Source organism: Monopterus albus, unplaced genomic scaffold, assembly GCF_001952655.1.
Source record: "Monopterus albus unplaced genomic scaffold, M_albus_1.0 scaffold175.1, whole genome shotgun sequence".
In the NCBI taxonomy this organism is placed as follows: domain Eukaryota; kingdom Metazoa; phylum Chordata; class Actinopteri; order Synbranchiformes; family Synbranchidae; genus Monopterus; species Monopterus albus.
In genome coordinates, this window is record NW_018128055.1 from 169,000 (window position 1) to 182,486 (window position 13,487).

The window sequence follows — 13,487 nt, forward strand, 5'->3', positions numbered from 1 at the left end:
GGGTTTTTTTTGTCTTTAATCCATAATCATCAAAATTGAAACAAATAAAGGCTTGAAATATTTCACTTTGTGTGTAGTGAACTAATATAACATACAAGTTTCACTTTTTGAAACAAATTATTGAAATAAATGGACTTTCCCTCGATATTCTAATTTTTTGGCACATACCTGTAGTGCATGCTGTGCAAAACACATTCAGACATCAAGTTGTCACATATTTACAGAGTAATACCTCAGAAATGTAGATATTCTATGTTACCTTGGATGGGCAGCATGTCCGAGCGCTGCAGGCTGTTCCTGCGAGACGAGGGGAAACCGCTCCCCTTGGACAGACGGCGCTGTCGACTGGACAGCATAGCAGCAGGAGAGACGATGCCTGGAGGGGGAACCTTTCCCATCCTCTCATACAGCTCCTCAATCTCTCTCTTCTGGGCAGCCTGCAGGGCCTGAGCCTCTGTCACATGTCTGAAAAGAGACAGCAAATGTGAGTGTGTAGAGGCTCCTTCTTTGTGCTTAGAAAAAAACTCCAACGGCGTGCTGTAGCCCTTGAAGGCTTGATTTTACTCAAATATAAAATTTTAATTATACCATCAAAATTCTCAATCAAATGCAAACTAATCATTAACACTCAGAAAATGACAATAAAATTCATAATAATTTTAAATAACTGATTAATCATTTTAAGTTATTTATCAAGCAAAACCTTCAAACATTGTCTGCTCATTGCTCTTCATGTTCCTTCCTACTCCGTATTCATATTCAGTCTCACCCAGTTCACTGCCTCGTCATTTTCTGATGAAACCACTGTTGCCACCTTTTCACTTTTATAATCAGGCTTGTGCTCCTTTTTCTGCATATAGCACCTATTCAGTGCAGAGCATCTTCACTGGTGTCACTTACTTCTCTCGGAGTTCCTGAAGCTCCTCCAGCATTTCTTCATTGTCACTGTCTGAGTCATCGGTGCTTATGCATGGAGCGTTTCGGCTGCAAGTCATCATCCATAAATGTTGAAGGGCATTGCTGTACTGCGGGCTGCCCGCCATGCCATCCCACAGCCTCCCCTCGACCTCCGCAGCCATTACTGAGAGTCCGCTGTCCGCAGGTGTTCCCATCAGGCTGAGGCTGTACGCCCTCCTCCGGTTCCTCTTCCTCGACCGCTGCCGTTCCCCTCCAACCTCTTCCTTTTCTTCTTCCTCCTCTTTCTTTCTGTCCTGCTGCTGCTGCTGGCTCCTAGCCCATCCTGGCTGCCCGTCAAGCCCTGACGTGTCTCTGTGGGGATGTGGGTGAGGTGCGGACATGGTGAGGGAGGTGCCCAGGCTGGTCTCAGTCTGTTCCTCGGTGCTGCTCTCTGTCGGGGTGCTGCCACTGTGTGCAGGCTGTGGTGCAGTAGGTAGACTACATACTGGTTCAGCTGATGCAGGGACATCCATGCTGGGCGTCACCTGGAATCGCCCAACAGTCACTGATGCTGACTGGGCCTCTGTAACACAGAGTTACAAAGTTTATGTTAATTAGTGTAAACACTATTATGTAGCATCTTAGTCCTCTGCACATCTCCTGCAGGCATTTGTAAAAGTATGTGTACCTTGACTGGTTTTCTTCAAGGTAAAAATGTATGAAAATTACTTTAATATCTAAATGTATGTTTTCTAAAAGAAAGTGTTATATTGGTTAACACAATTAAATTTGTATTTTATTTGTATAGCACCAAATCACAACAAAAGTCATCTCAGTACACTTTACAAAGTAAGGTCTACACCTCATTATCATTATTATTAAACAATAATGCAGTAATTTGTGGTGTCTCCCTTTACCTACTTTTAGTGACCATGAATAAAAAGCAGTAACATCTGGCCAACCAGTTTAATTGAGTGACAGCCGGTCACAGCAGCGACCGTGCTATAATATCATCAGACTGATTGTTAGAACAAAGCCCCACTCAATACGGACTGTGAGGTTTGATTAAAACCTAATCGTGTGTTTCTTGGCAACAGTCGTAAAGAGATATCACTCTGTTTTGGTGACTTAGTAATCTCCCAGTAGTGGATCTCCTCTAAACAGCAATGATAACTGAATTGTGAAGGAGTTGCATTTGGCGTGTCACATTCAAACGGAGTGACACAAACAGTTTGCATGCACTCACATCTGCTGACAATTTTAGTGTTAAAAATCCTGCAGTGCCTCAGTTTGCCCGGTAAGTGTCCTTATTACAGTAAACAGACATTGTCAGGGTCTGTGGCCAATGAAACAGAGGGACTCTGTTGAATGAGGAGGGTATAAATACTGACAGCTGTGGACTCGGAAGGCGAGGCTTGTAATGAGCGCAGCTGCTCGCTGATTGGTCAGTGCCAGGGGGTAGAGCCATAATCACAACTCCGTTTGTGTTCATATTGAATGGAACATTACATCCAGAGCTGCGGTTATGCAACAGCTCCAGAGGCACCACTAGCAGGTGATAATGACGACAAGGATACAACTGAAAACAACTCAAATTGTCCGTAACAGAGACATCAGACTGTATTTAAGCCAAATATATCATGAAATGGAACAGATGTTTGTCTAGGGTGCAAACACAAACAACACACATAGGATGTCACTGTCCAGCTCTCGCAGGCTCTGGCTAGTTACTTGCATCACATTAGGGGTTTATGGTTGAAAGACAGGAGAAAAGCAGTTTTAGGAACATGAGAACATGCACGGATTTCTTACCTGACTTAGGAAAAGAGTCTTTTGGCTGTGGGCTACTGGGGTTCATCTCAGGTACAGCAGGGTGCAACTGAGTGCTGAGGGATGATAACTACACAGGGAACACAAATATTATTAGCATTAGTGCTACAGCAGATTGGGTACAGGCCAGATGAGGCTGATCCACATTAAAAACTGTTTTTTTGTCAATATCTTCCTGAAATTCAGTCCTCCAGCTGTCAGTCACAGTGGGCCACCAACTCAGTTTTTGGCACAGAGATACCTGGCTTACGTAACATGATCCTACTGAATTCCACTCAATGTAATACACAAATGTAAAGTAGGGAAAAACGGACCACTCGTATTGGTAATCTGTATCAGCAGATATCAGAAGTAGATGTATTATAATTATATTGGAAGAGAAAATGTTGAATTGGTCCAATTTTTCAGACCCCAAACCCTAAAGATTTCTTTAGAGAGACAATAGGCAAGAGCTTCACATCTATGAAACTGGAACCTGTAAATATTAACTCTTGTTGCCTAATAAATGACTTAATCTATTTTCCACAATTGTTAATTTTCCTGTTGATGGCATACCTGATTGGCCAACTAATAATTTCAGCACTAACTTGCATTGATGCAACATTGTTTTAAAGGACTACAGACAGATATAATCCCAGAGATAAAAGTCATGACTCACTTTGCTTTTTGGGCTCTCTGGGGGCAACAGGGAACAACCTGAAGAAACTGAACTAGAGGCTTCTGATTTGGGTTCAACTTGGGCTGGAACCTGTACTGAGTATGGGGCCATATGACTGTGGAGGTTGTTCTGCAGGGTTCGGCAGGGGGGACTGGAGAGTCCAGCTTGCTGCAGAGGCTCCTGAGCAGCCAGTGGAGAAGTGCAAGGCATGGAAGGCCGCGAGACAGGATGTGGCCAGCTTGGATGACTGCTCAGAGGAAAACCAGCTCCATCCATTGGAGGTGCACTCTGAGGGCTGTGGAAGACGTTCTGTGCTGGGATGCCAGGAGTGGGGTAAGAGAACTCTGCTGGTGGGGTTTGGTAATGTTGTGGGTAGATGAAGGGGTAACCTGTTTGTGGGGTCATCGGAGTGGGTAACTGGGGGTGGAAGCCTGGAAAGGAGAGCATCCCCTGTGTAGGAAGGCTCGCAGGAGGGATGAACGACTGGGCCATGTTCATGGCCATGGTGATGACATTAGCCAATGAAAACAGGGGCTGCGTGTGAGGGGGCCACATGTTGGGATGCTGAGGGGCAGGTGGGGACAGAGTGATGCTCTCAGGGCTGCAAGGGCTTGAGGTGTCATACTGAGAACTTGGAGAATCAGGGCCTGGGGAGGGAACAGAAGGGAAGGTGGGGTTACTGGCCACACGTGTGAGGGGAGGATGGATCCCCACTGGCTTGGGCCCCGGAGAGCCTGGGTATGGGAATGGAAAGTGAGAATGGCCCATGAAGGGCAACTGGTAGTGCTGGTGGTGGGGTAGGAGTGATGCAGGGTGGTGATGGTGCTGATAATGGATGGGAGACCCTGGAAGACAAAAAGATTACAACAGATGTAATTAGTGGTTTAAAGTTAGAGTTAGTTGATTAGTTAGTTTCCTAACTTCCCTTTTTGTGCATCAAACCTGAAAGAGAGAGAGAGAGAGAGAAGTTACTCTTCCTCTCTTCTCAGAGGTCTATCAGTCCATTTCCTCCTCCAGCCCCCTGCCAAAACATATGCCATGTGGAGCATAAATCTTTCCCACACCTCCAAATAATGGATTTCCATTGTGAACAAAAAACATTAACATTAAAAAGCTGAAGCTGCTGCACACCAGGCTTGTGAAGGAATCAACACCATCTGGGCAAGTGAGGCTTTTACATACAGAACGACACTTTAGGGCTTTTAAATGAAACCCTCATGTGTATACACAACTCAGGTCTGACTGTGAGATTAAAGTAGTTTAAGATTTCCATATTACTGCTTGGGGAATAGTTTAGGATGCCAATATCTGAGAACCAACCACTGATTTGACACTTACCTCAACAATAGCCCCACAGTTATAAACCACACCTCCTGTCACTGATGATTCAGAGCAGCCTCAACTTTTTCCATGCTGATGGAAACATAGGTTAGGCAACACTCTGCAGCAGTGGTAGGTGGCCATGGTGCATTGCGAAAGCGTTGTGTAGTGTATGTACAGCAGTGGGGGGGGGACAGAACAAGATGGCCGCTGAAGCTGAAACTGGGCATATGGCTTATGTGCTCTTTAACTGACTTCAAATACCCCCCATGGGGAAGGAGACTTTGATGGGAGAGGAGGCGTTCTTGGAAACTGTGTAACAGTTGGTGCTGGCAAACAGATGTTGCCGACTATCACAGTGCTGCAGAAAAGCTGATGCTTTACAGCAACGGCATTCACAGCCCCTAAAAGCCAGAAAGTGTCCATCAGGTGAGGTAATTACCCAAGAGGCCCTGCCACAAGGCAGGCACAGATGAAGGCTTTGAGATGTGGGAACGGCGGATGGCGCCATGCGAATGCCAGAACAATACCAAAAACTGGCCCTGAGTAGGGAAGGGGTTATGAGCTCACTGAGCTTTGCTTTGATGCATTTTGTGCCAAGGGGCTGTAACAATTTTTCAGTGTGCTGAAACAGTAAACAATGCTCGGCCTTTTCACGTGTGGACCAGAAGGAGGGGTGGAGGGCCATTTACCTGGGGCACTGTGGAAAGACTGAGTGTAATAGAGGTTGCCCAGGTGAAGTAATGTCTGCACTGAAGATGTTCTCCATTAGAGCACGGAGGAGAGTCACGTACTCCTACAGTGGGGTTAGCCACACTGAAGTCTAAGACCAGACACATACATGCATGAGTACACACCCATGCACATGTCCACACACACACGCACACAATGATCATGGACTGTAAACAAGACGCAATACACAGATGCAAGTCAATCTGACACACTGTGAGCCTTTATGCAATTCACACACACACACACACACACACACACACACACACTTAATGCTTCTTAGTGAATTTTATACTTTCATAAAAAAAAAAAAAAAAAGAGAAGGCAACATCCTAAGAGCTTCACTGACTTCCAGATTCATATCAGTTTAATCTCCTCAACCACCAAATTATTCACTTTCCGCTCAATGAGTAAATTAAATTCATCAGAACACGAGACTCACCAGGCAGGGAAGAGGACGAGTGTGTTCGAGGCAGGGTGTGGCTGTGCAGATCAGGCTGTAAAAGAACACATTTGGTAAAACTCAGTCTCCACTTCGATTCACTATTGACAAAACAGTGACGTTCTACTATGCTGAAGACTTTGTGTAACTCTGGTTTGATCACCAGCACTACTACGTAGGTGGGTAGAAGCAGCACTGGAGGGTACTGAGGTCATAGTAATGAATTCTTGTTTGATTTTGTTTGCCATATTATTGAAGGAATGGCAAAGAAAATCTTTCAGTCGCTCAACCAGTCCACCACTTTGGTCCAGGCTGACATAAGTCATTTAGATGGATTGCCATGAAATTTTGTCCAAACATTCATGGTTCCCAGAGGATAAATCATAATAACTATGGCAATCCCCTGGTTTCTTCTCTACAGTCACAAGCAGGCTGAGATTGTACTTCTCCTGTGAAATGTCTCATCTACTGATCCACTGACTTTCCTTAGAGCACCGAAATTAACTTCATTAATAAAATTAACTAGTGTCATCATCAGGTCTAATGTTTAATTTGTCCAGTATAGAGTAAATACTTAAGTTCAGGCTCACAGAGCTGCAAGCATGACTGTACAGTTTTAATCTTGCTCTGAAAGTCTTTCTCTTCAACTACCATGTAGAAGAAACTATCGACTGCTAGGCAACCATGGCTTTCCAATGACTGGACAGCCAGACCAGAGACCGAGAGATGAGTCTCTGGACTTGTTGGTTTCTTCCTGACTAAACTAGCTCGGTCTGGTTTCTTGGCTGGACATGTGGTCAGTGCAGTGTTTTAATCCGGTGCTGGAGTGAAGCCAGCAGAGATCTGTCCACGGTGGTTGAGGGAAATTATGAAACATGGTGAACAAGGTAAATATTTAGCGGTAGACATTTACTGCTCCTACTTGTCTCTTGTTATACACAGAGACCCCCCCCCATGAATTTTTCCATCATTTATTAATATCTTTGATTATTTTCACTAGAAGTCACAAAGAGATTTTGTTCTTTGTGTTCAACAACCTGAAAAGAGATCCTGGCATGACACACATTTTCCTCAAGCAGACAAATGAGGCACTGGTCATATTTTGCACAAGATGTTTTTTCCTGGACCTTGTTATTCCTGGATTCCTAGAGATGCTTAATAATCCAAACATAAATCATTTTATCCATTCAATGTAGGCAGATATGCTGGAAAGTTCATTATGATTTAGGAACTGGAAGGGATTTGTTAACGTGGAACAAATAAATGGTTCCACAAATTACTGGGGTTTATAACATTAATCCTTAGTCCTAATACCATTGTGCTCTAAATGAAAATGCTGCCTCAGGTGGCTTTAAGACATTTAGCCTTCCATCTCTGAGGCCACGTCTCAGGAGGGGCTGTGTACAGTGAGGAAAGCACTACTCCACGGGTTTCCATTTGCACCTGATTCACAGGTCTGCCTTAGATAAACACGCGCACGTGATGTCATTCCTGATGATCAGACAGCAGAGTAAAATACGCGCTCAGTTACTGCTCCTGCTTTGTTCTCCGCTAACAATGCTGTGATGTGGATTAGTGCTGCTGACCTGTGATGAAGACAGTGAGTTGACCGTGCTGTTGAAAGCGTGCTGGGGCAGGCGGTGGTTGTTGGAGTGGGCTGGCTCGTCTTTGGCCATCAGACCTTTGGCCCGTTTGATGATGTCGCCCATGCGGTGGATAAAGCCCTCCTTCTCTGATGGCAGGATGAACTCATTGTGCACCTTGGAGACAAAGGGACAGTGGAGGAGTTATTCAGTTACTTGTTTAAAAGAGTTACTAATAATTAGCTCTTAAATAAATAAAGTGGAGTAAAAAGTACAATATTTGACACCAAAATGTTGTGGAGTCAAAGTATAAACTTGCAGAAAACTTGTGTAGATGTATTTAGTTTCTCTCCAAGTCTGTGAAAGGAGAATACAGACATGCTTGTAAGTATACTAGATATATTTGTTGTCTACTTCTGTGCCCATCTATGAAATCACACCCACCTACTCTCAGCTAATTCACTCTTTGGAAAAAATACATAAATCCACAACAGTGTGTTAAGAGGTTTTGAGTTTTGTACATTTGTGCACTTTTAAGCGTTGAGTACTGTGAATTGTGGGCTGGGGCGTGAGGACCATTTCCTGTCAGTATGGCATAATTCAGCTCATTTAAAGTCTGTACTGAGAACCACAAGGGCTGCAGCGATGCCAAGAGCCCCTGCTGAGCCAAGACTCTGTAAACAAAAGCCCACTGTGTTTTAAGAGTCAGGACAACAGTACATTCAGTGAACAAAAAGTGCTGCTGCACACACTGTCTCCTCATGCCTTCCTTACACCCACAGCCAGCCTCTAATGAAGCTTAAAGACAACACAGGGGGATGGGGCTGCTTACCTGCGTCACTAACTTCTGAGTAAGTTAGATATAATATCAAGCAGAGTTAGGATTGACAAACAAAAGGCCGTTAGCTGGAAGCATTAGTTAAGATAGAGGAATCTGTCAGACTTATCAGCTGACACTGTTCGTACAAATACTGGAAGGTTCTACACTGTCTGACAGTCTCATATATGCTCTGCATCGGTGTCTCATACTAGCTATGTGATGTTTACAGTCCGTGAAATATTCAAACTCAAGTCTTCATATTTTTATGTTTGCACCTTTCAACTGACTGAAATATTCTAGATGTTTTCCTGTGTGTGTGTGTGTGTGAGTGCAAACAGTTTAACTTCCTATTTCAACATCTCTTTATTTTACTAGTGTAGCCAAATAGATCATTTCTATTATACTAATTTGGAAGTAACTTATTTCTTATTGTTATTTCCCACTTACAGCCAAAAAAGGTAGCTATTTCAGATCAGAATAATCACCTAAATCTGCCTGGTCAATACATTTCACAGCTAAAGTAAATAACTGGGAATAGAATAAAAGCCTTCATTCTTTAAACTTGATCAAAGTGTTTTATTATTGACTGACTATTACACTCGTTGTTGCTTGACCAGTGATGGCACATTATGTTATGACTCACCATGACGGCAGCAATATCGTCCGGGTTATCTCCATCCAGGTCAAACTTGAATGTCACCATCTTGTTGTTGTGTGTCTGCAGCTGACACTCCACTACCCGGTCCACATTATCAGAGAGCTGCAGAGAGGGACAGGGTCAGTGATAGTGATTGGCGCCTGTTTACCCTCAGCAAAGTTAAACACTACAGGAAGCAGATGTTTTTGTATACGTGTGTGTTGCCACATGAACATATTTGTGAATGTATTATAACATGCAGTGTGTTAGTGTGTATGCACGTGGTAATTCATGATCTGTTTATCTATGCCTTCAGTCCAAATATGTTCATTAAAAGATCACAGATCAGAAGAGCAATGTACTACAGCTGCACAGCTACTGATAATGTTCCATAATCAGAATGGAGCCTCATAAATAAATGACTCCACTTATTCAATTCACTCCAGCTGGTTGATTTATTTGTTTATAACATGCTCAAATGCAATTGTTGTCATTAAACTTTTGTTTATTGTACCCCTGTGATGCGCAGACGTGAGCGCGCCCTCCGCTTGAACAGCTTTGCAGCAGTTCGCCTTGCAGCCGTTCTCTCGCTCTTCTCTGACAGGCCCTCGTAGCCGTCACTCAAGCCTGAAGCTACATCAGAGGCATAGCTGCAAAAAAGCAAATTATAAATTGTTAGAAACTACGCTGCAAAAAGCCACTGAAACATTCCTCATATAGCAATGGCTGCTTATCATCACACAGTACTCAGCAGTATTCTGAAGTGTTAAAGACTTGATGTGCCTCTTGGGTGGAAACAGTTCAGCTGAACAACACAGTTTAATGAGTCTATAGGAAGCTGGTGTTCAACCAAAGGAAGTAATGTGTCTATGTGATCTGTTCTCTATGTACAATAAATAAGATTTAGGTTTCTGAGAACTGGAGAACACTCGGTGCAGTTTATAAAAAGTTTAGGCTCGGCTATTTGCGTCTCCTGGGCCTATTTGGGTTGCTGTGGTCACAGGCTGCCCTCTGTTCGCCTCTACAGCACAAGCCGCCAACATTTACAGGCCTAGTGGTTGGCACCATTCTCTCGTATCTATTTAAAAACCTCCACCTCCTGAGTAACTTCAGTTCAAACCAAACTCTGCTCACCTTTAAACACCAAATACATGGAAATAATAATAAAAAAAAAAAATAATAATAATACTGACCATTTGTGTTGATGTTACAGATTATCCTTTTGTTTTGTGATCTTTGAAAGAAATTCTTCTCATCAGTAATCCAGGGGTTTTTCCACAGAAGTCTTATGCAATGGGGAGTATGTCTTGGATCCTAAGTAGGGCACACCTAAGCTGTTACGAAACACTGTACTAGATGACATGTGTTTCAACATACCATGGACAAGTCAAAGTGTCGATCATGGTGGATGAACTACAGGAGATCAGTGAACCTACTGTATTTAAGCATACAGCTTGATTTTGTCAATAGATTAATCATATAAGTCCAGATGTTCTGCTTGTCTTTATTTTATAAGGATAATCAAGATAATCACCTTTATTGGCCAAGTATGTTACACACAAGGAATTTGTTTCTGGTACAGAACCGATAGCAGCCACCTGCGGCGCCACCTCAACTGATGGCTCTGACCATCGGGGGCAACGGGGGGGTTCGGTGTCTTGCCCAAGGACACTTCGACACGTGGACTGCAGGCACCGATATCGTTGTAAACTAACTTTGGGTTCTGCAGCCTTAGTAGGTATCACATCTGTGCATGGCAACTTATCTACTTATGACACATGACTGTGTCTGAACAGAAGATGGAGCCCAGGTGAAAACCCCTCAGTGCACAAACACAATCTACTCATCCACAACTGGCTTTCATGCCAAGAATAAAGCCGCTCACTCCCTAAAGTGCAGCCAACATTGAAACCAGGGCCTCCAGAGTATACTGAGACTGTCACACAGAAACCTGTAACGGCCCATTCACCCAGAAGCCTGTCGCCTGTTGTTGTTGTCACAGCCCCGCAGATGTCGAGGAGGAGGAGAAGCAGAGGGAAGACCAGACATTGATTTTCAAGTCTTACATAAATAAGGGATTATTGACCGCCGTTGTTCATCAGATGACAGGAAAAAGATCAGACCAAAGAGCAAAGAAGGCTGAAGAGCTTTACCTGTCCACGGGGGAGTTGAAGCCACTTGGGGACCCTGAGTTGCTACGTTCAATGTTGTTGGATACGGCAATACTCTATCAACAGAAAAGAGGAATTTGGTAAGGTAAACATGGACACAGACTTTCATTGACTTTTTCTTTTGAACCTTTATTACTCATTTAAAGACAGAGGTCAGGAAACATTTTCAACATACTGAATCTTAAGAGCATAAATAACTGATTTACTTCAAACCATCTCAACACAAAATGTCTCATTTATCTTAATGTGGAATTACTTGTGTATTAATTAACCATCAAATTTAATACAAATGAGGCACATGTATGGTCTAGGTTTTTAACCATGTTACTGGTGAAGGTACACATTACACCTGCAACCAGGAGGGTGTTAGCATTGGGTATGTTAGCATGAAATTACAACTAGAAAGTCTGTACCCACAGAGCTGTAAAATTAAATGCATGCCTACTTAAATGCTTAATTTGATTTCTGAGTAGGAAAATCATAATAATCTATAAACTGGTGACAAATAATAAGCTACACAAAATTCTGGGTAGTTTACATTTTGCTGATGAGACGGCTCAGAAGTTTTCACTATATTTCTTGATACAGAAACGTTCAAGAAACATTTATTAGCTTTTTCTTAATTGGTAATTAACAAGGATTCTTCTGTGTACCTTATTGTAAAGTGTTACTTCCTAGTTACATATTGTTTGCATAACTCTGTCGCCACCATATCAGACAGAATAATGCTGATGAAGGAGGTGTTGTAAAGTCACAACCCTCTTTGATAACAACGTCTTTATTGAGGCCACTCACTGAGGGGAAGCAGAGTGCGGGGACGGGGGAACTGCTTTTAGTCGTGGCAGGAGGCGTTGCTGGCATGTTGAAGCTGCCGGCCTCCAGCGGGTCGTGAAGCCCAGAGGAGCTCAGATAGCCATCCATCTCGCAGTCAGCTGTTTCAACAAAGGACATCAGCTATTAGTATGTGACCTTAGCACACACACACACACAAACAATAAATACTTGGAGGATTAGCGCTGTTCTGAAGACACACATTAGATGTATTCAGATTATATCAAACTCATCAAATTGGACCTCAAAAACAGAAAACAGAGAAATATTCCACAACCACCACAACAACAGCACACACACATGCAAACACAATGAAATAAGGCTTCTGGGGACTGAATAATTTAGTTTAACCACAGTTTCACATTTCACTGTACGCCCCCCACGTGCTCTGACATATGAGAGGCTTTCTGTTCAGTGTAACTGTGCAGCTCATGCAGTGAGAAGCAGTTAGTTAGCGTTAGTGACAAAACCCAAACGTGTGACTGAAACATGAGCTACATCTGCTCAGGTGCTGTACATTTAAGTACAATTCTGAGACACTTTACTTGACTGTTTTATTTCTATATTAATTTCAACCTCGACTCCACTACATTTGAGAAAGGAATCTTTTACGTCATTACATTTAGTCTGTATATCTGATATTTCAGTTTCTTTCAAAACATGTGACTGACTTAATAAATATAAACTAGAGTATGATGTAACAGTATATCTTAAATTAGATCCACCTTGACCATTCCAATATTAATATGCTGCTTATATGTGAATACATCTCTAATAACCCCATAATATATGTTCTGATTAATGAGTACTTTTACTTTTGATACTTGAACATTTTGCTGATAATACTTCTGTACTTTTACCTTTTTCTACTCTGGTACTGCTATTTTTATTTAAACACTTATTCCACCGCTGTTTTCAAATATTTAATATTGTACCAAACCAGCAATTTAAGGACTCGTGATAAAGCAAATACGTTTGGATTAAAGCACTGTTGTCAGTTGTGATTTCACTCTTCAGGAACCTCTGTATGAAGAATATCCTTCTTCGAAGATACTGTAATTCTCATTTTATCCAGCTAGTTTTAAACATGTTTTATGAGCTAAAAAAGGTTGAAGTCTTTGTTTATGAAGCAAAAACATGAAAACCCCCACACATGGACAGAGCCTAAAACATTTTCATGGGATGTTACAGTAAGTGGCTCACAGTTAGCAGAGGACAGGCTGTTGCGGTGCATGTGGAAGTGCTGGTCTGCCTCGGGCTCCTCTGGCTCTGCAGGGTAGTTGGAGCTGACCCCAGAGTCCACAGAGCTGGTCACAGGGGACAGGACTGGGCCTGGAGATGTCAGGACTGGGCTTGGAAGCCCTGCTGCAATAACATCACTGACTTTAGGTGAGAGGAGCAGAGGCTCGGGTTCTTCTTCTATGGCTTCCTGCTCATGCTTCTTCTTCCGCTCCACCTGCCGCCTCAGCTTCTCTCTCTGCCGCTTGATGGCTGTCACCCTGTCCCGTATGGCCTTGGCCACAGGCTTGAAATCTGCCTCACACACAAAGCCAAGCACAACCTGCATAA

At 43.0% G+C, this 13,487-nt stretch overlaps 1 protein-coding gene across 1 annotated transcript in view; it reads right to left on the bottom strand.

The window, feature by feature from the left end:
• wnk4a (WNK lysine deficient protein kinase 4a) overlaps positions 1–13,487 on the bottom strand; it is a 38,787-nt gene that overhangs the window by 2,653 nt on the left and 22,647 nt on the right. The window contains exons 8-18 of the mRNA XM_020616538.1: positions 13,122–13,479; positions 11,883–12,019; positions 11,070–11,143; positions 9,431–9,566; positions 8,923–9,039; positions 7,463–7,636; positions 5,877–5,931; positions 3,386–4,230; positions 2,710–2,797; positions 901–1,480; positions 260–465 (exon numbers count right to left, since the gene is read on the bottom strand). Coding sequence (XP_020472194.1) covers positions 260–465; positions 901–1,480; positions 2,710–2,797; positions 3,386–4,230; positions 5,877–5,931; positions 7,463–7,636; positions 8,923–9,039; positions 9,431–9,566; positions 11,070–11,143; positions 11,883–12,019; positions 13,122–13,479 — 2,770 coding nt within the window. The remainder of the gene's footprint in view (positions 1–259; positions 466–900; positions 1,481–2,709; positions 2,798–3,385; positions 4,231–5,876; positions 5,932–7,462; positions 7,637–8,922; positions 9,040–9,430; positions 9,567–11,069; positions 11,144–11,882; positions 12,020–13,121; positions 13,480–13,487) is intronic.